The sequence below is a fragment of the Crocodylus porosus genome, unplaced genomic scaffold (genome assembly GCF_001723895.1).
Source record: "Crocodylus porosus isolate Cpor-Errol unplaced genomic scaffold, CroPor_comp1, whole genome shotgun sequence".
Taxonomy (NCBI): domain Eukaryota; kingdom Metazoa; phylum Chordata; order Crocodylia; family Crocodylidae; genus Crocodylus; species Crocodylus porosus.
Genome location: NW_017728906.1, coordinates 15009726 through 15030588, shown reverse-complemented (window position 1 = coordinate 15030588; position 20863 = coordinate 15009726). Strand labels below are relative to the sequence as shown.

Genomic DNA, 20863 nt, shown 5'->3' with positions numbered 1-20863 from the left:
GGCCAGGCCCTGCCCTCTTCCGGTCATGTGACCACCTGGTTGCCCCTGGCAACCAGGCACCTGGGCTGCCTGGGTGATTGGCAGCCCTGCCAATCACCCTCACAATCACGGAGCACCTCTGCGACTCCGTGACAGTATGTACCTGGCTGAAAAGTATAAAGAGTCCATTTGAACCTTTCTGAAATGTCAGCCCCAGTCACCATCAACATGAGCTTTCTGACAGCGTTAATGACTCTACCATAAGATAGTACTGTCCCCAACAGTACTAACTTATGGTGGAATTAATTAATGTACTGTGCCCTAATACCAGCACTCATGTAGACAGTGGGCATGTCTACACGAGACACTAAATGCACAGTAGATTAATTCTACTGTGTATTAGTGTGGCAGGAAAAAACTGTGCTAGTGTGCTAATGCTCAGTAGAATTAATCTACTGTGCTTTAGCATCACTGAAAAAGTGTGTGCTGGCATTACTGTACAGTAGCACTGTTATTGCTGGTACTAAACTCAATTCACCATACTTATGCACATTAATGAACATGTAGATGCACCCAATGATGCTTTACTGTGGAGCTAATTAGTTAACTCTGCAGTAAGGTGCACATGTAGATGTGCACAGGAACATCTGAAGGCTAAAAAAGAGGCATACACCCAATGAAAGGGAGGGGCCATCACCAAGGAGGATCGTACCTCCATTGCTCGAGACTGTAGGAGGGCTGTTAGGAAAGCTAAGGTGGAGACAGAACTAGGACTAGCAACTAGGATCAAAGATAACAAGAAGTCCTTTTTTAAATACATAGGGAATAAAAAGAAGGCACCAGGTAACGTGGGGCCCCTGCAGGACACAGTTGGCAATCTGGTGGTTGCACCAGACGATAAAGCTGACCTCTTTAACAAATTCTTTGCTTCCATTTTTCTGAGCAGGGACTGGGACATCTCCCCCACTGGGATTCCAGATGGACTCAGGAGGGGCACAGCCAGGCCTAGGGTCAGAGAGGACCTAGTTAGGGAACTTCTGGTGGGGCTGGATGTGTTCAAATCAGCAGGTCCAGATGATCTCCACCCCAGGGTGCTGAGGGAATTCGCAGAGATCATTGTGGGACCCCTGGCACAGCTTTAGGAGCACTCATGGTGCTCTAGCCAGGTGCCAGAGGACTGGAAAAGGGCCAATGTGGTCCTCATTTTCAAAAAGAGGAGGAAGGAGGACCCGAGAAACTATAGGCCCATTAGTCTTACCTCAGTCCTGGGGAAGCTTTTGGAGAAAATTATCCAGGAGCACATCTGCGAGGGAGCAGCAGGGGAGATTATGCTTAGGGGCAACCAACATGGGTTCATTAGGGGCAGGTCCTGTCAGACCAACCTGGTTGCCTTCTACAATCAGGTCACAAACTTCTTAGATGCAAGTGTCACAGTGGACAAAGGACTTTAGGCCTTTGATGCTGTCTCTCACCCCATTCTCATTAAAAAACTAGGTGACTGTGACATCAATGCCTACAGAGTCAGTTGGGTTGCAAATTAGCTGGAGGGCTGCACCCAGAGAGTGGTGGTGGATGGGGTCATTTTCGACCTAGACAGACTTGGGCAGTGGGGTCCCCCAGGGCTCAATCCTTGGGCCCGCACTGTTTAACATCTTCATCAGTGATTTGGAGGAGGTGGTGAAAAGCACCCTTTTCAAATTTGCAGATGACATTAAGATGTGGGGAGAGGTGGGCACACTAGAAGGGAGAAACAGGCTACAACTAAATCTGGACAGGTTATGGGGTGGGGAGATCAGAATAGGATGGGATTCAATACGGACAAGTGCAAGGTACTGCTCCTAGGGAGAAAGAACCAGCAGCATACTTATAGGCTGGGGAACTCCCTTCTCATCAGAACAGAGGCAGAAAAGGAGTCATCACTGATTCCAAGATGAACATGGGCTGCCAATGTGAGGCTGTCATCAGTAAGGCTAACCACACCTAATCCTGCTTCCACAGATGTATTACAAGTAGGTCCAAGGAGGTGATCCTCCCCCTCTATGCAACATTGGTCAGGCTGCAGTTGGAGCACTGTGTCGAGTTCTGGGCACCGCACTTCAGGAAGGATGTGGACAGCATTGAGAGGGTCCAAAGGAGGGCCACTCGTGTGGTCAGGGGGCAGCAGGGCAGGCCCTATGAGGAGATGCTATGGGACCTGAACCTGTTCAGCCTGCACAAGCGAAGGCTGGGGATCTGGTGGCCATCTATAAACTTACCAGGGGGGACCAGTGGAGAACAGGAGAGTCCCAGTTCCCCTGAGCACTACCAGGAGTAACTAGGAATAATGGCCACAAGTTGACTGAGGGTAGGTTCAGGCTAGACATCAGGAAGTACACCTTCACAGTTCAGGGCAGCTAGGATCTGGAACCAACTTCCAAGGGAAGTGGTGCTTGCTTCTACCCTGGGGGTCTTCAGAAGGAGGCTAGATAATCACCTCGGGGTCATTTGACCCCAGCATTCTTTCCTGCCCATGGCAGGGGTTCAGACTTGATGATCTGTTCAGGTCCCTTCTGATCCTACCAACTATGAACTATGAAACTAGATGTACCTAGTGCTTACTTCTGTCCAAAGCCCTGTAGTCCAATGATTAGGATGTGAGTCTGCAACAGAGGATATTCTCAATATTTCCTGTTAAAGCAATTTACTTCTGCATAAGTAATTAAATATTTAATAGGTAAGAGAGAAACAGTAAGAATGACCCCACAGCCTTGTATAGGGCACCACTTCCTTGTCCCATTTGGTAAATGATATGTAAGTCCCATTGTATGTCTTTTGTTTCCACATGTCTTTTGCTTTAATAAAAAATTCCCAACACAAAAAATTACCCTTGAGTGAAACAAAATATATTGTTTAGTCTAAGATAATTTTCAGTTTTCCAAGAAAAATTCTTTCTCTTTGATCAAAAAAAGTGTTTCTTCAATTTTTTTGTTCAGCCACCAAGAAAAAAATCTTATTTGCATATGCTATTTCCTGCATATATTCTATTTCATATAGAAGATAGTGAAAATATCTTTTATCTGCATCTTCTATTTCAAAAGAAACACAAGAATCTCAAATTCACCAAGGCATAACACCAGATTTTTGGGGAACTGACACCTAGGCTGGCTTTCCTGTATTTTTCATAAACAGGGATCCTGGTTTTATCTATATCTATATTTATAGTGATGTTTCATTTTAATCATGGAAAAATGTGGATTTGGGGTTACTTTTTTTAAACTAAAAATGTTTGATTTTTTTTTAAATCAGAGAAAACCAGGATTCCTGCTCATAAAGCAACACAGATCTGGAGCCTAAGGTTGCCTTAAATTGTTCTGTTTGTTGTATTTGATGTCATATGCAAAAACACCCATCAGATCTGCTTCATGGCCTTACCTGAATCTGGTAATGGGGAGATCTGGAGATTCATGGATAAACAGTGCTTTCTGAACCATGGGATGAAAGACAGCCTTACCTCCCTTGCCTTCCAAAGATGAGTCTGGCTGTATTCAGCTCCAAGATATACTTTCTCCCTGTACTGAGCTTCCATGTTTCTGCTACATACGAACTTTGAAAAAACAAACCTATATCACAAAGTAAGATCACACTGCAGTATGAAAGATAATGGACATGTAACTCTCTGGGGGTGGGGGATAACATTTTTTTGATGCTTGAATGGGAGACTTTTGCTCCTTGGAAACTTCATGAGCTCCTGACATTACACTTGCTCTGTGGGCTACAGTTATTCCAGATTATGAAGAGTTTTTCTCTCCCTAATGGTTTCAGATGCCCCAAGTAATCTTTAGTGGGTGTACTTGGTATTAGGGACTGAGAGTTCGTCTACATAAGGTCCCAGTGGTGTAGGGCTATCATTGAGCACCCAGGACAAGGGGCAGGAGGTGGCACTATTTTGCTCACTTCACTTGCCCCTGTCCCTCCTATACAGTGTTTAGTGTGGTATTGCCCTGCCCAGTAGGGATGTGTGAAATGACACCATTCTGTTTCTACTTGCATTTTGATGGAACAGCATTTCATTTTGAATTTCATTTTGATTCAAAACTGCTCTTCTGTTTTGTTTCAATGCTATTTCAATGTTTCACCCATAGGCTATAAACGCAAAGCGCAAAAAAGCCTCTCTCACCTGGCAGGCAGATCAGGGGCCCACGACCCCAGTAGGGCTGTGCAACTGTTCCAGTCCTCCCTGAGCTGTGGGCCCCCAACCTGCCTGCCAGATGAGGGAGGGAAGCTGGGTGCTGCCTCCTGAGACCAGCACCAGTACCCAGGTTCTGTCATCCAGCAGGCAGATGGAGGGCTGCAACCTCAGGAGGGCTGTGGGGGCTGAGTGATCGGTCTCAGTTCCCCTCCCCAGCACTGTGATTGATCCCTTCCCAGAGTTGTGATTGATCGGGCTGGGGAAGGGAACTGAGCCCAGCTGAGCTGAGCTCCTCTCCCCTGCACCAGGATCAGACTGGGGAAGGGAACTCAGCCCAGCTGAACTGAGCTTCCCTCCCCAGTGCTAGGGAGGGGAACTATCACTGGGGAGGGGAACTCAGTTGGGCTCAGTTCCCTTCCTGAGCCTGATCCTAGCACTGGGGAGGGGAGCTCAGCTCAGCTGGGCTCAGTTCCCTTCCCTAGACTGGGCAGGGGAGGTCAGCTGGGCTACTTCAAAATTCAAAACTTTTGAAACATTTCAACTGCCCTCATTTTGTTTCAAGGCTGTTTCGAAGCCCTTCATCTCATTTTGAAGTCCTTCATTTCATTCTGATTTTGCTGTTTTGAGCTTGAAATGAGTCGAAACAGTGTCAAAATGAAACAGACTTCACCCTAGTCATGCTACTGATCATGTCTATTCCATTAAGAGCTGCCTCCATAGCAGTGTTCCCAATTTGTGACAATGGAGAAAGAGAGTATTTCTACACTGAAGTCAATGATTTATCTTCAGACACAGCTTTAAACTAGCTAGCAGTGTCATTATGATGACTCTGATTTCAGCACAAACTAACCACCCAAGAGTTTACCCAAGGTCTGGGGTGGGTTTTGCAGCCTACAAAATTTTCTTCTGCCACAATATATACAGTTCTTTTAAAAGTAGTGTATATCAACTAAAGTTGCAGTCACCCCTCTGATGCCAGTATAAATACATCTAGAAGCTGAACTGCTAAAAAGAACAGAGTTTGTTTGTCAGATGTCTGGTTGTATTTCTGGTGCCCTTTTTGTGCCTCCAGTGTATGCACCTGATCTTCTAACACTTGGTCACCACCACCAAGCATATTTCCCAGCACAACCTCTGCCTGCTTGCCACTGGGTCCTGCCTACAAAGAGACCACCTGTTCTCTACTGTTCATTTTCTTTACTGAACTGACTTCTAAGAAGCATCCTTATTGTTTTCTGGAATTAGGGGTTTCCCCCTTCCTCATCTCTCTCATACTTGCTGCCAAAGCACCCATATTGTGGTCATTGACACCTGGAGTCCAGTGCATGTTAACTTTCACATAGATCTGTCATACTGTCATGGCTCACCAACATATCTTGCTTCTTAATGAGTGAGCTAGTTTGTTCTTATGTAATCATGTTTTGAATGTTTTCTCTGTGTGCATGAGCTAGCAATATGGAAAGAATCCTCAAGAGCTGGAGAAATGTGATTTTTAGAGTATTAATAATCAGTATTTGTAAACAGCCTCAAATGCAGGAGGAATACAAAGGGTATCTAAACATTTTTGTGCAAAGCATCTTGCTCTAGGATACTTTGCTCAGGCCCATCAAAATATAAAGAAAGAGGATGAGAAGCTGATCTTTGAAGGAACAAGACCTGCTCTGATTCAGAAGTTCTGTATTTGAATCCCATAATATACGTACCTTATATAGCTGCCTGGTGCTAGTTCACTTTTAAATATTTTAAAGAGGAAACAAACTAATCTAGAAGGTTTGTGAACTGAATTTTGAATATAAGTATGTATCTATAGCATTTGCAAGAATTAATATGTAATTTCAATAATAATTTTAATATTTATCTCACTGAGAAGATATGTATTTCATGATATCAGTATAATTAATGGATCTCCAAAGATTCCTTTAACATTGTTATGCTTTTAGAAGGCAGATTGTAACTTTAACTCAATATCCTAAAGTTATCACTTCTATGCCTTTTAGTGCAAGAGAAGCTTACAGACCCATGCAGTACACTAAAGTGTGAATATGCTTCTGTCTTTCAGAATGAGTTCTTGAAGCATTATGGTAGAAGCAGCAGTCACATATATGATAATACAAGGTCTCAAGGGGAACAAAAAGTGTTAAAAATGATGTATCCGCTTATCATAGTAAGAGGAAATTCTACGAGTAGGTACAAGGCACATTTTTGCAGAAAATGAATGGTTAAAATGAATCTCAAAATTTGAAAGATTCAGCATACAGAAATGGCAGATCTCGTTAATTCAAACTAATACATAGGAAGCAAGGAACTTCCAAGCTGGATTAGGTCAAAAGTCTGTCTAGTCAAAAATCTTGCCTTTGAAAGTGGCTAGTAGCAGATGCTTCAGAAAAAGGTGTGGGAAACTATACAGGGGACAATGGAAGAATTATCTGAGGATAGAAGCATAGAGGCATATTCACATCTCAGTGTATTGCCAGGATTTATATCTTTAATTCCTATTAAAGCTTGTAGATGTGATATGTGTAAATCTGGGTATTGAACTAAGGATATATTCCACAATCTGCCTTCCAAAAATGCCTCTAGAGGTGTCCTCCTAACCCTTTATAGTTAGACACTGTCTTATGACCTGAATCATGAAGGTTTTTATCCCTTATAAAATACTTTTTATCTTCTAATTTAGCTGCTAGTGGATTAGCCAGGCTTATACTTTAGTGGGCACCAGGGACAAAATGGTACCACTGGTCTAATGCTGAAAAATTGCATCTCCTGCTGGCCTTACTGAAACTTTTGAAATAGTAGTAGTTTCTCCAAATCTGAGCTGGTGCTACTTCTCTGCTTGCTGAGAGCAGGGTCCAATAGCTTTGTCACAGGACTTGCCAGCATCCACAGGCAGGGCTCAATGTTTATAAAAGGGATGACAGTACCATCGACTTTTTCCCATTCAAAGCTAGAAAAACTGGATATAATCTTCACATAGTGAAGAATGTCTGCTTTTACCCCTTTTTGTGTATCTGTCCCAAGTGTCACAGGTGATGTCAGCTACTTATATGCTTCCGTGGAAGAGGGGAGGGACTTCATAGAGTAGACCTGATGGGGGTTTCTTCAGTCTTTTCAAAGACCAGAGTGCCCACAGAGGTGCTGTGGCAACCTTGTCTTAAAACTTCTTAACAGGAGCAGGAGAAACAGCCAAGAATCAAGAAAAACAGTGATAAATGAAGAAGCTGTTTCTTAGAGATTCATTGACTATGGGGTACACAGCCCCACATCCACAATAGTAGGATCTTAATGCTCTGTGCTACAGCAGCAGTGGAAATCTGCATTAGCAGTTTGCAGAAATGGAGGAAAACGATATTCTCCTGTTAAGATTCTCATCTAGGAAAAGATGCATAACCCTCGAGTGTACCTGATGCCAGGTTTAGTACACTATTATACAAGTGTCAGATATGCAAATAATTTTACCCATCTTTTATGGGTTTGGTCTCTCCTCTGTGCAAACCTTTTCTCTGTCTTCCTGTGCTGCAAAACAAAGGTAGTTATGTGCAACCTATTTGTAGAAAATAAACAACACCTAAAAGGAAATGCCCTTGAAGCGGTATTTGCAGACTTATTACTACACAGAGAACCTGTTAATAGAATCTTGGGAGAATTCCTATTAGTTTGTGGTGGAGGTATTTTTCATTGAAAAAGAGCCGCTATGCTTCTGTAGGACTGAAACTTTTTCTTTTTCCTTTCGCATATTTGAGATGAATCAACACTTGAAGGTTACCAGGTCATTGTTCAAAAGCTCAAGGGAATTACTTGACCCTTGAGCAGTGTTATTTTCATGATTGCAGTGTTATTTTCATGATTGCCTCTTTAGTGTCTTCTGGAAAGCACCAAACTCCCAAACAGATTAAATGACTAGCATAGGAGGCTCAAAACTGACAATACTCCTCACATTCTGTGTGCAGTCAGTAAAACAAAATTGCTAATTCTTTGTTAAATCTATTACAGTTTACTCACTTTGGTGTTAATCGGATAACCGTAACCAATTTGCAAACTAACGCTTGAGAATGAATGATGATCTCGAGGATGTGTGATATGTTTATCTGACCAAATTCTTGCAGACTCAGCCATCTGCTGAAGAACTTGGCAAGCCTGCACTTTATCTCCTTTTTTATTTCTAGTGCAATAGGATACTAATGACAAGAAAAGAATATATAAGGGATCCCCACTGAGACTCTCAGCCATATAAATTATGTATTATGCAGACACTGTTCTGCTGATGCTATCTGATCCCCAATTCTCAATTCCTTGTTTTTGCTTCTATAAATATCTGTGGCCAGATTTTCAGTTGTAAAATTACTAGGACAAAACCAGCAACCTTTCCCATTTAATAACCAGTGCTAAGGAAGAATAAGGTAAGGTTTTTTTTATAACTGTAGTGTCCTCAGGGCTTTAACAATCTGGGACTACAAGCAACACTATGTTGTTGATAAGATAGTGGTAGTAAAAGTGGGAATAACCACTCTGAATATTAAAGAGGGAACTGCTCCATTTTCAGAATGGTCAGGATAATTGCTATTGTACATTTTCTTAGCTTCCATTATTTGATCAGTATTTTTGCTTTTTGTTTTTCATTTAGATCCTAATGGTTTGACTGGACCAGCTGTACCTGATCACGCTCTTATAGGAGGAGTAGTTGCTGTAGTTGTCTTTGTAACGCTATGTTCTATAATTCTACTCGGTCGATATCTGGCAAGACATAAAGGTAGGATAGATTTAATCAAAGTGCAGTTACTTTTTGCAGCAACAGTTCCTAGTGATTAGCTTTTCCCTATAAGATCTCCCTTCCCTCTCATACCCCTCCCCCCAAAAAATGGTTTAAACAGCAGAACTTAAGCTGAACACCTGGTTTTCACTGAGATTGTGATTTTACCCAATTGTAAAACTGCATTATGTGAAGCAGAAGGATGCCTAGAAACTTTTACCCAAATCCAGTGAATCACTGGCTTTGGGAGATTCAAAATGCTAAAATGCCCATTAGTCTATCCCTTTAAGCATTTGATTTCATATTATTGTAGAATATAGACAGGTATTGAATTTAGGCAGGTAATGAATAAGACTTTGCAGATATCATAATACCTGTATTTTCCCCCTATCTAAGATGACTTCAAATTTAAAATAAATAACAATATCTGTTAAAAATTTCCATGTATAGAATCTTATTGTTGGAGGGTTGTCTTAAATTTTTCCTCTGCCCACCACTGTGCGGGGGAAAGTAGTGACAGGGGGGCAAGCAATGGGGAGGCAAATGAGATGGGAGGGCTGGCAGCTTGACCCTAGCCCTTTGCACCCCTCCTCCCACCCCCTGCACTTTGCCCTTCCCAGTGTCTGCCTTCCCCCAGACACTTGCTCCCCCTACTGCCTGCCATCCCTGAAATTTCTCTCTGGTGACTGCACCAACAGCTATCTACCCCACCACTGCATGCCATGCTGCTGTATGTTGCTCTGCTGGGTGCCTCTGTACCAGGTCTCTCCCTGGCCTGGGTCCCTTGTCACTGCATGCCTCTGTCCTGGTTCCTCATACCTGCATGCCAGGTCCCGTGCTGCCCTGTACCTCTGCACTGGGTCCCATGCCATCCTATGCTTCTGCCCTTGTACCATTCTGTCCCATGCCCCTGCTCCGGGTCCTTCACTGTCTCATGTCTCCTTGCTGAGTCTCATGCCACCGTGTGCCTCGATGAGTGGATTCCTGCTGCCTCTTCTGACTGAAGGTACAGCATTTTCACTTGGTACCCAATTCTAAGATGAGGCTTTATTTTCCCTATGTTGAACGGGGAAAAGAACCTTATCTTGGAATCAAGTAATTATGGTACCTTAAATATACATTTTTGAAAGATAACATTAAGTACACGGGATTAAATCCTGGCACCATTGAAATCAGCGTGTTTCATTATTTGACCCAATTTCATTACAGGGCCAAGTTCTAAAGTTTTGACCCTGTTTGTTAGTCTGTACTTAGAGAAAAGCTCCCATTATCAAGGTAAAGGGGGTTTAGTTTGAGTAGGGACTGAGTGAAACTGAGTGCATTTTCAACACAGACAGAAGTTACAGAAGCCGCTCTGTTTTGAAACATCTTCATTTGACTCCTTGTGCAATGAGGGCTCCGATTTTCACCCAATTGGCCATTTTTGAAGCAGTCTGTAGCCATGCACTTGTGTTTGGTCTAGTTTTCTATAGCCAGATTGTGCCCTTTAAGAGATGTGATCCTGCTTGATTGTTTAAAACAGTTGTTAAGGATAAGCTTCTGAATGGCATGCGACCAAATTATTAAACCTCAATTACCAAAATTTATAAATAAATAAAAATAGGTATTACTCTATTATTAGTCTACTAAATCTAGTTGTAGATATAATGGTCATAAGGCTAGTAAATACCAGCTAATAAACATATATAATTTTTAATGAATGCATATATTTGTGAGAAAAATTACATCTTTCTAATTAAGCAAGTGAAAATGTGGCATCTTTGCTCTACTTTTCTTCCTAGGTGAAAACATGCGAGTCCCTAGCTAACACAAATACCACAAAATGAAAATTGGCTGTTGTACTGAAGTCTAATTATTCATATCCTGAACTTCTACTACTTGCATAGCAACGTCTGCAGCAATCTAAACCCTGTGGGTTAACTTAATGCTGCTATATCAATTTTGTACTTCCAGGGAATCTCAATTATACCATTCTGTAGAATTAAGTATGGATAAAAAATGTCCTATATCAATTTGAAAGAGTGAAAAATAATGAGGAGGAATTTTTCAAAAACACTCATTTAATGAAATCTAAGCCTTTCTAAGATATAGCAACTAATATGTGGCAATATAATTTAAACAATGATCTGTTAAATATATTTGTATGTTACATGAATTAATTGATTCTCTCTAGTAATGTGATTTGCCCGTTTCACTTACCCTTTTGTAGCATGGATATACATGCACCTATATTACAAGTGTTATAGAATGCCATTCCTACTACTCCAAAACAGAAAGTTATATGTATCATTAATATATAATTCTGTAGTCTACTACTTCTGTGTCTAAAGCAATTAGATCTTTGTTACAAATCTACTGTTGTTAAAACAATATGATGTCAAAATACTAATACATATTTTCCATTGTACTGATTCCCATAGGAACATATTTAACAAATGAAGCTAAAGGAGCTGAAGATGCACCTGATGCCGACACAGCCATTATCAATGCAGAAGGCAGCCAAGTCAATGCAGAGGAGAAAAAGGAGTATTTTATTTAGATGCAGTCCTAGAATCTCTGAGTTTTACTTATCAGGCTGACTGCTGGAGAAAACTGGCTATCATCTTTCAGAATTCATTTCTACCATCTTCTGCTACCTTTATTAACTTCCATTCTGCTATAAGTAGCCAGTTTGTGCCAACAATCAGCTCTTGACAACATCATTTTTAAATTAGTTCCATCCATAAAGCAGGACATTTCTTATTGCCTAAAATTCATAGCCATTGCTCTCTTAACATACAGTGCTTGAATATACAGCCTTAACAATGTTAATCATAATCTTAAACCATGTTATTAAGTTTTTTACATTTTTAAATGTTACACAGTTTTCTTCTTTCTTCCAGTTTTCTTTTATCATGGTCCCTATCAGTATGTCATTGAACAATTTTAATAACAAATACTATTAGGTAAGGACCTAATATACTTACATAAAATATGAAATCTAAGATTAGAGGTTTACAAAGAATATTTTATACATGTCTATAATTCAAAAGCAACCTGTTTTTGAAACATATGCCCTAGGAAATGCAAACAGAAAACTTTGTAGTCTAGTTTGTCGTATTCTTGGATTTGGTGGAAAATAAGTATCAGAACACTTTTTTTTAAATGGTATTATAAAAATAGTGCCATGTTTCAGTGGTAATTACATCATACTGAATATACATATAGATTCTGCAGTGTTAGATTATAATAGTTTCTTTTGAAATTAATTTGCCCTGCCCTTTTACTGCTTTTTGAGATCACAAGTATTAGGTATTTCTTCCAGTAATTTCTGCTTTTATAATTTATTTGCTTCATATGGACTCACCTGCCTAGTCAAATTTGAAGTGTTCCTGGGGCACAATTGCAAGGCATTTTAGTATCTGTATATAGTGCATATAATAAATCCAATTAAACATTATTTGATACATATTTAACTTTTTTGGCTATAGCTAAGTCAGTCACAAGTAAGCATTTTCTAATGTCCATTATATCCCTTTAGATATGACTTAAATCAATATTCTGAGTGGATAACATGTATCAGTATTTTTGTCTGTATGTCCTAGCACTGTTCAGCAGCAAACTTTTCTAGTTCTTGTTTTTTCTTTGTTAAACAATGGAAGCACAATGTTATATGGAACGGTAGTTTTAAGCTAACAACCAGTGCACAGCCTCAGGTTTTAAATTACAACCACATTTGATTAATATCCTTTAAAAAATACTGTTACGTTGCTAAAATTCTCAATTTTTAATTTGGCAGTTCTGGAGCTGCTTCTCTATGTTGGTTTGCCAAAAAAAGTGTTAAAACAAAAATATATGTTTTGTGTATACAGTAAATGGACTAATTCTTTATATTAAATTCCTGTCTATGCATTTTGTGAGGTACAAACTTATGTCACCGTGAATGATAGAGAATACCTGCCATGCTTTTAGCTCCACAGTGAAAGTTGCTGTTCGGATTATTTCTGAGTTTTTTGTGTAATTGACTGCTGAAAAATCTCATGCTCTTAAATATGACAACAAAACACTCTAAGCCCAATGGCTTATTTCTTCTTCCAGTGAAATAAAACTGTTGGCATATCAACTCTTGATAGTGATTCCGTGATGGAGAATGAAAATCCGCGTTGATTGAAATTCATCTCCTTCTTCAAAATGTTGCACCTTTGAAAATAATATTTGTCTATGGTTGCTATACTTGTGAAGTCTAAAAGCATGATGGCCTGTTGTAAAGGGTTATCTCCTTGGATTTATTTTTTTGTGTGGGGGAGGGACAGTTTGAATATGACATCATGTACTAAGGTAAAATCGAAGACAAGGTGCTGTGTCAGATTATTTATCAGAAGAGTATAAAACTTTTAAGGACAATATTAGAGTATTTTAATTGCTTTTGTTTGAACGTTTATCTTGTTCATTTCTAAGAAAAAAGGGTGACGTCAATCAAGCAGCACTTTTCTCAAACTATACAGATCATAAATAATATGATGTGGTTGAGTGTTAACATAATAAATCATATACAGTATGACATTTTAAAGAAATAAGTCTGCATTGATGTGATTGCATGCTTGTTTTTACAGTTCACTCCATACCCATATGTGGAAAAATGCAATAATATGTTAATATAGTACGGTAGTTTGAGAGAACCAGGTAGGTGCTACTAGACACATTGAAAACTAGTATAGGTTTACAAGATATTCATGTCTTTCAAAGCATACACTTTTAAAAGGCTGGCAATGGAATTCATTCCATTTCGTACCAGAAAAATAGGTTCTTGTCACAACAGTAAGTTGCATTAACTGTGTTACAATACTGTATACTTCAGTTTGATTTCAGGACTTGAAGCCCAATCCAAGAAAGACTCCAGATACATTCTTAATTTAATTACGTGCACAGCTCTTTGGATTCCATAGAGCTATTCATCTGCTTACAAATTAGATGCTTTTCTGGATCAGGGCCTTATTTGCTGAAGTTGAACTGTTTATTAATGCTGCTTTTACATCATTACAAATTCTTTTCTTTTTTTACTCCATGTTGCTTGAACTATAAAATTGTTGCTTAAATCATTACTTACCACCATGTCAAAAGTCGGAAAAGTACGTGAAAAGTCGGAGCATCTTCAGATGTGATTGTTGAAAGCTGTCTTCTCAGCACTGAAACTTGGCAAATTGGACTGTTAAACTACGCTGTTTGGTTGACTTTTAGTTAAGATTGTTCCTGTGTGCTCATTTTCAATAGATCTGATTCTCAGTTGCCTTGCACCCTGTGATGTCATTTACATCTCTGGCAAGTGGGTGCAAAAATACTACAACCTACATATGTGAATGAAAAATTCAGCGGGGTAGTATTTTATAGACTTATCTCTGTTTACATGTGTAAATGACTACCCTTGGTGTAAGGCAGTATTAGGCCCCTTGTGGGTAAAACCATGGTTCAGAGATAAATATAGTTAATAAACTAAAATAAATAAATGAATAAGGTCTGTTTCTATTATGGCAAGATCTAGTTATGAAATACTGAGTCCATTACAATTGGACCCTAAACTAAGTATATAGGTAAAATGAATGTTCTGAATGGGAACCATGTTAGTGACACCCACACCCACCAACACATGCAGAGTAATTTACTAAAGACAAGGTAGCTAAATTTTGTCAATGTACTGTTTACAGTGTCCATTGGGTATTTTTAGCTTTTAAATGTATAACTTTTTTTTTATGCTTTGAAAACATAATCGTTTAAATAAGAAAGTGGCATCGCAAGACAATGGGTGCATCTTTCCACTCTGTTTAGTGTCATCAGAGAAACCAAGAAGCAGTTTAAGGAACCTGATATTTAACTTGAGGCTCAGCATTAAGCTAGGACGTTTAAAAATCTTCTCACATTTCTTAAAGGTGATTCATCTTGCACTGAGACTCCTCTAAAGAATATATGAAGAAAACCAACTTTTCTAAACAAGACATGGAAGTTAACATCTTGTGTATTTTCATTATAGTATAATATATATAACGATTTCAATGAAAAGAAAGGACAGGATCATCTGTAATTATGTAATTCATGATTGTAACAGCACTGAAATTACCATGTACACACATGTACAGTAGCTATTTCAACAGTTACAGTGTAGTTACATGTACTTCCATGTAACATAGCAGTTATAGTGTAATTTAGTGCCACTTATTGTAAAGTGTTACCAAAAGGAAAATGGAATTCTTACCTTTACTAGTCCATTCAAACTAAAGGTAAGTTTATTAAATTAACATCACAAATCTGATATTCCATTTCTTTATTAAGGTGACGTAAAACTTCATGTTCACACTGCAGCTTTCCCCAACACCTACCTAGATTCTTCCAGCTGTCCAATCTCCTCATTCCTAGGAAATGGTAATCTATGATGAACATACCAAAAATTCAGCTGCTTCAACTTCAATTGAATAAGCTGTCTAATACAAAAAAACTGAGTAATGCTTTTTATTAAGTGGCACAAAGTACACACTAAAAACTATGCAAAAATATAGGTAAATACAGTGTACTTACATGTAAGTATCTTGTACTTGCTGTGTATGGATATTGGAAACCCATGTAATTATAATATGCATTTTGATTATTTCAAGAAGCTAGAGTGCCCCTAGCAGTTACATGAATTAACAGTACACTTACATGCAGTAATTGCCCTAGTGCAATATGTATAATTCCTTGCCTTGTACTTATATTTAATTCATAATAATGCATATTTTTCTCCTCTTCCTCACTAGTTCTGCCTTCCTTTCTCTTTGGGTCCCATAAGACTCCGCTGAAGCACCTTTAGGGCAAAATGAGACTTCAACTTTGCTAATGGCTTCACTGTTAGCGTGCTATAAGTCTGGCAACCTTGTTCAGAAATCTATTTCTGGCTCAGCAGCACAAGCTTTCTTCTTTGTCCTGTCCTTGAGGGAACCTAACATGCTAAGATGCTGAAATGTACTGCCATATGCCCTCGTATTTTTAGCATGAACAACAGAGAAACAGACAGAGGTGTGTTCTTCTGACCCCTATTTTGTTGACCCTTTTCACTGGGAATTTCTAGTATTTCTTTCACAATAATGTCAGGTAATCTTAAATTGCAGCCATGAAATGCTTCCATTGAGGAAGAGAGGCTGCCTTTAATGATAAAGTTGACTCTTTCTAAACATAAAATTTTATGCTGTCGATCTTTTTCTTCTTGTCATTTTTTTATTGTGCCCTTCCAAATTTAATGAAAGTGAGATCACACAAAACTGCAAAAGAAGAAAATAAATATTGCTAGATGGAAGAGTGTAAAACTTGAGTGAGTGTTATTTATTATATCCCTCTCATGCTTGCACACTATTGTGATTAATATACATGTTTAACAACTGCTGTTGGCTTAATGACATGTTATGTAATTCCTGCAATGTTTCATATACCACTTTCTTGAAATACGGGCTATGAAATGTCTCTAGGCACATTATAACAACATCTCTGCCCCTAAATGGAATAATTATAAAAATGTATTTTTAAATCAGAAAAACATCTTCCCTGTGTTCATGGATCTTTCCTCTAATTTTTACTGTCTCCTGATATAGATTATTCTGCAAACTAGTATTATAATAGAGAACTCTACCCTCAGCTAGTGTAAATCAATTTAGTTCTATAGCCATCAGTTCAGACCAGCTTGACTGGTGTGGGATCCATCCCATGCAGTTTAAAAGCACAAAGTTAGTATCAGTTCAACACCAAGAATCATCCTATACAATTCAACTGGAATATGACTGTTTTCATTAAAAAGGATCCATGTTTGTAATGTCAGTTTTAAAATCATAAGCAAGCTTTTAAATTAAATATGTAATAGAAATGCAATCAAAATATTCTAACCTGTGATTTTACACACACACACACACACACACACACACACACACACACTTCCATGTAACTGAAAATGTACATGGAAAGTCTTCAGTTCAAACTTTAAAGAAATAAACAAGTAATGCTGCAGCTTTTCACGTAAATGCATCAAAGATTGTGTCTGAAACTACTCTTACCACCAAGTTTTCCTACATGACTGTTCAGGGAAATCCTGATCTAACTACCATTGAAGTCAGATGGAGTCACCTGAATGACCTACATGGAAATTAGAACAAAGACATGCTGCTGTTTAAATACCTCACCATATATGCTGAGGTTGGTGCAACTCGCACAGAGTCAGGAGTACAAATACGGTTCCCTCTCCAATCTAGCATTGCTGTAATAAATAGGAGCTGCCAGTGGCTCCCAAGGGGGTTTGGTTAAACCATTAGGAATCACCATGTTACCCAGTTATGCCCATTTTTCCCTGAAATGCCTACTGCATTGCAGACAGACAGCGGTAAGTACTAAAGATAATATAACTTATAGCACATGGGGATTTCCCAGGTGCAGTGGGGAGTCTCCCTGCAACAGGTTAAAGCAGCTGCATTGCTTCTGTGTACAGCCACAGATCTAGCCTACATAGTCTCTGTGTAACATACTTTTTGCTTTGTTAAAAAGTATAGCCCAACTAGAAAGAAGATTGAAAAAATCCTTCCCAATGAACCTTCTGTGTTAGGAAATAAAAGTTAAAGGATTTAAAAAATATATATTTCTGGTATAAAATCTAAACGTGCTGGGGGTCAGCCCTTAAGCCAGTGATTCTCAGCCAGGGTGTTGAAGCACCCTGGGGTGCCTTGAACTCCTTTGGTACCATGGGATGCCATATAACATTAGCACTCTTAGGTGCAAACATGTTTCATAAGACAAACCCCAAGATTTCAAATAAGAATCCACAAGGTAAAAAGCATGATGACCTGTTGTTTCCTTTCTGAGTTCTTTGCAACAGCAAAACTGGTCTATTATTTTTCTGTAGTCAAAAAATGGTAAAAACTAAGAGCTGGCATTTTCCCAGGAGTGCCTCCAGTCTCACTGGGGTGTCTTGATTATATAAAAGCTGAGAACCACAGCTTTAAGCACTTTCCCTGTATGTGGCATCCAGCAGTGACTTCTGAGAGCTCTAATCTTGTATATCACTATGGCGCCGTTGTTACTGCGCTGTCATTTAATGCTTCCTTTTGGAAATACTAAATGATGGCGCAGTAACAGCCCATACAGCACCATGCATGCCACGCATGGTTGTTTTTAGGCGCTATGTTGCTGCATGTAGCTATGATGACGTAGCTGCAGTGTCATGGTTTTTGCCTGCAGACTCTATGTTGCCATAGCACATTGCTACAGCAACATAGCTTCATGTGTAGATGTGCCCAGTGCAAACTACATGTAGCCTTGTCCTGCCTTTGCACACAGTGCTGATTTTATTTTTTTCTAAATGATTAGAGGTTTCTATTTTTCATCTGGCTTTACAAGAAAGGAGAGAATATTTGTATTAAATTAAAAAAGAATTTCCAAAGAATATTTTGTTTGGTTAAAAAGAAATGATGCCCACAAACTGTTTATTTTGGTTCCAAAGGAACCAACCAAAGGAGATATTTTATGTTTGGACTGGATTACTGTTCCATTCATCCTGCTCCTTCCTCCTTTCTATTTATATTGAATCATGATAGTAAATATGCGTGTGCATATTTAAGTCCTTATTAAATGTAAATAGATTTTCACATGTCACTATGTAGTTTCTGTAGAAATATGCAAATATACTATAAAATGTTCTACTTTTATCTACTGAATGTAACTCAGCAGAGTTTGAGAGTTGAACTTGTAGGCTTTTTAATTCATAGATGTCCTCCTTTGACAAATACAACATTCCTATTAGTTTAAGTGGAGCTAAAATCAGGTCCTTAATGCAAATGTTTATACCATATAATGTATTCTTTGTGCATCCTTTACTTTCAGTCTAGATATTTCATAACAACAAAACACCTTAAGTACTGCAGGAAGTTTCTAGAATATATAACACAAAATTTGTGAAAAGTTTATATCAACAACCTCTGCTGACACACTGTATAAATGTAACCTTATAGGAACTCCTCTGTGCTCTGGTCTTAGACTTGTAATTCATGACATTTGGAAGTGTTCGTCTCTGCTTGGAAAAAAAAAATAAGACTGCTGTAAGTAAAATCAACTGGAATTAAACATATTGCACTGATGATTGAACCATGTTTATTTAAGTTAATTTTCTCATGAATAAGCAAACAAAATGCATATTGTAATATTAGGTACATGACACTTGCATGTTGCTATGCCTATATACTTACAAAGTATTCAATGTGTACTTAGTGGCGCTTAAGAAATGTCATGTACAATTCTTATAAACATTCTTACAGGGTTCCCATTTGCACTTCATCTTTCAGAAAAGTCTTGTCAGAAACATGTCTGATGAATATTATTGAAAGAAATAAAATTTCAATTTTAGTTATCTGGTGGACATCACTGAATTGTCTATTCATTTAATGCATTTTCTGTCTGCCAGTGTGGTGGCAAATTTGATTCAGACCCATGGCTGTTTATAAAGACTATTCACAAGTCTTATTTTACTTTAGATTTCTTGTTTTAACAGAGAACTAGTGTACATTGAAATACTACTTTGCTGCTATCAAGCAATTAAAACAGTTACTTCAAAAAATAATTAATGGTATCCTAGAATTGTACAAATTATTAGTATGAACTAAAAAAACCAAATATTCTGTGTAACTTTTTACAGTCTCTGTGCTGTGTATTGCTATCCAGTTCCATTTGACTGGTGACTTGAATGACATACATTTTGGAAACTATCCTTAAAGTAGGTGAAATTTATTCTCATGTAAAGGTCAAGCTAAAAGTCAATATCATACTTAACAACCTCTAATTTCTCTGAAACTGGGTTTTTGTAGGGTGTAAATTGTGTGTTGACCTTGAGCTAGATCTTTGCAAGGGAAAAAGAAGATTCGGGGGACGGTTCTCTGCACCTGTTATGCTACTTAAATTTGTTTGGTCCAGGGCCAGATTGTCATTTAGCCCAAGCATACTGGACAGCAATGGAGGCAGACCAGGGCAGAGATCACAAAATCTGTACTTGTGCAGAAGAGAAGAGGGCTAGTGGACAGAAAGAAAGCAATGTTTTTTCCTGTCCCTTTGCTAATGCCATTTCCCATCTGCTGACAGCAGAATCCATCCATCATTCTGCCGAGTCAAAACCAAGCCCAGGTACTCTGAATGCTATTACAGTGCAAAGTTCTTTTGAAGTCAGTGGGAGTTTTACTGGAGTAAAGAACATGTCATCTCATTGTAGTGTAGTACTCGGACTAGTGCACTCACGAACAGGTACAGTATTTATCCAAATTTTGCAGGGATGTGGGGGTGTATACCACCATTTACTGTTGTTCATTTCTTGAAAGTTCAGTTACATTTTACTATTTCTGTTCATTCAATCAAAATAGCTAACCTTAGGTAATAGAAAATGTAGAATAAAGTACTTTCTAAATATAAAAGTAGCAATTACATGGTATTTCAAGTGATGCTTAAGACCATATAATGCTGATTTTTTTTGCATAAAACATGCTGATGTTCTGTAGCATATTTTAGAAGTGTTATGCATTGCAACTATGTTCCTGCTTTTCTGTTCTTCAAACTATAATTTTTGTATCACTCTTTATTTTCCCTTTCATCAGTTATGAACCCAACATTGCCACTAACATAATTGCATATAGCAGTTAGCTTTCTCTTGTCATGTAAAATGTATCTTTCACAATGATCAATTAAAGCTGGAATTTTTCCCTATCATGTTTGATTCCAAACAAATTTCCCTTAATTCTGACTTCTCATGTTTTGTGTGTATACACATAAATGTATATACACGCAAAATATGAGGAATTAGGAAAAAAAGAAACGACTCTCTGTGTCTTCCAGTCAGCACAACAATATACATAATCTAGCTGATTTTAAATCAGTGTCTTTGATACTTTATTGCAGAGATTTGCCAGGCATGTATTCTGTACAAATATTGGGTGGGTTTTTTTACC

At 38.5% G+C, this 20863-nt stretch overlaps 1 protein-coding gene across 1 annotated transcript in view; it reads left to right on the top strand.

Annotated features, from left to right (window-relative positions):
- The window catches only part of CADM2 (cell adhesion molecule 2), a 339304-nt gene extending 319781 nt beyond the window's left edge, over positions 1-19523 (top strand). The window contains exons 9-10 of the mRNA XM_019528734.1: positions 8769-8894; positions 11315-19523. Coding sequence (XP_019384279.1) covers positions 8769-8894; positions 11315-11433 — 245 coding nt within the window. The 3' untranslated portion in view covers positions 11434-19523. The remainder of the gene's footprint in view (positions 1-8768; positions 8895-11314) is intronic.
- The last annotated feature ends 1340 nt before the right edge of the window (positions 19524-20863 follow it).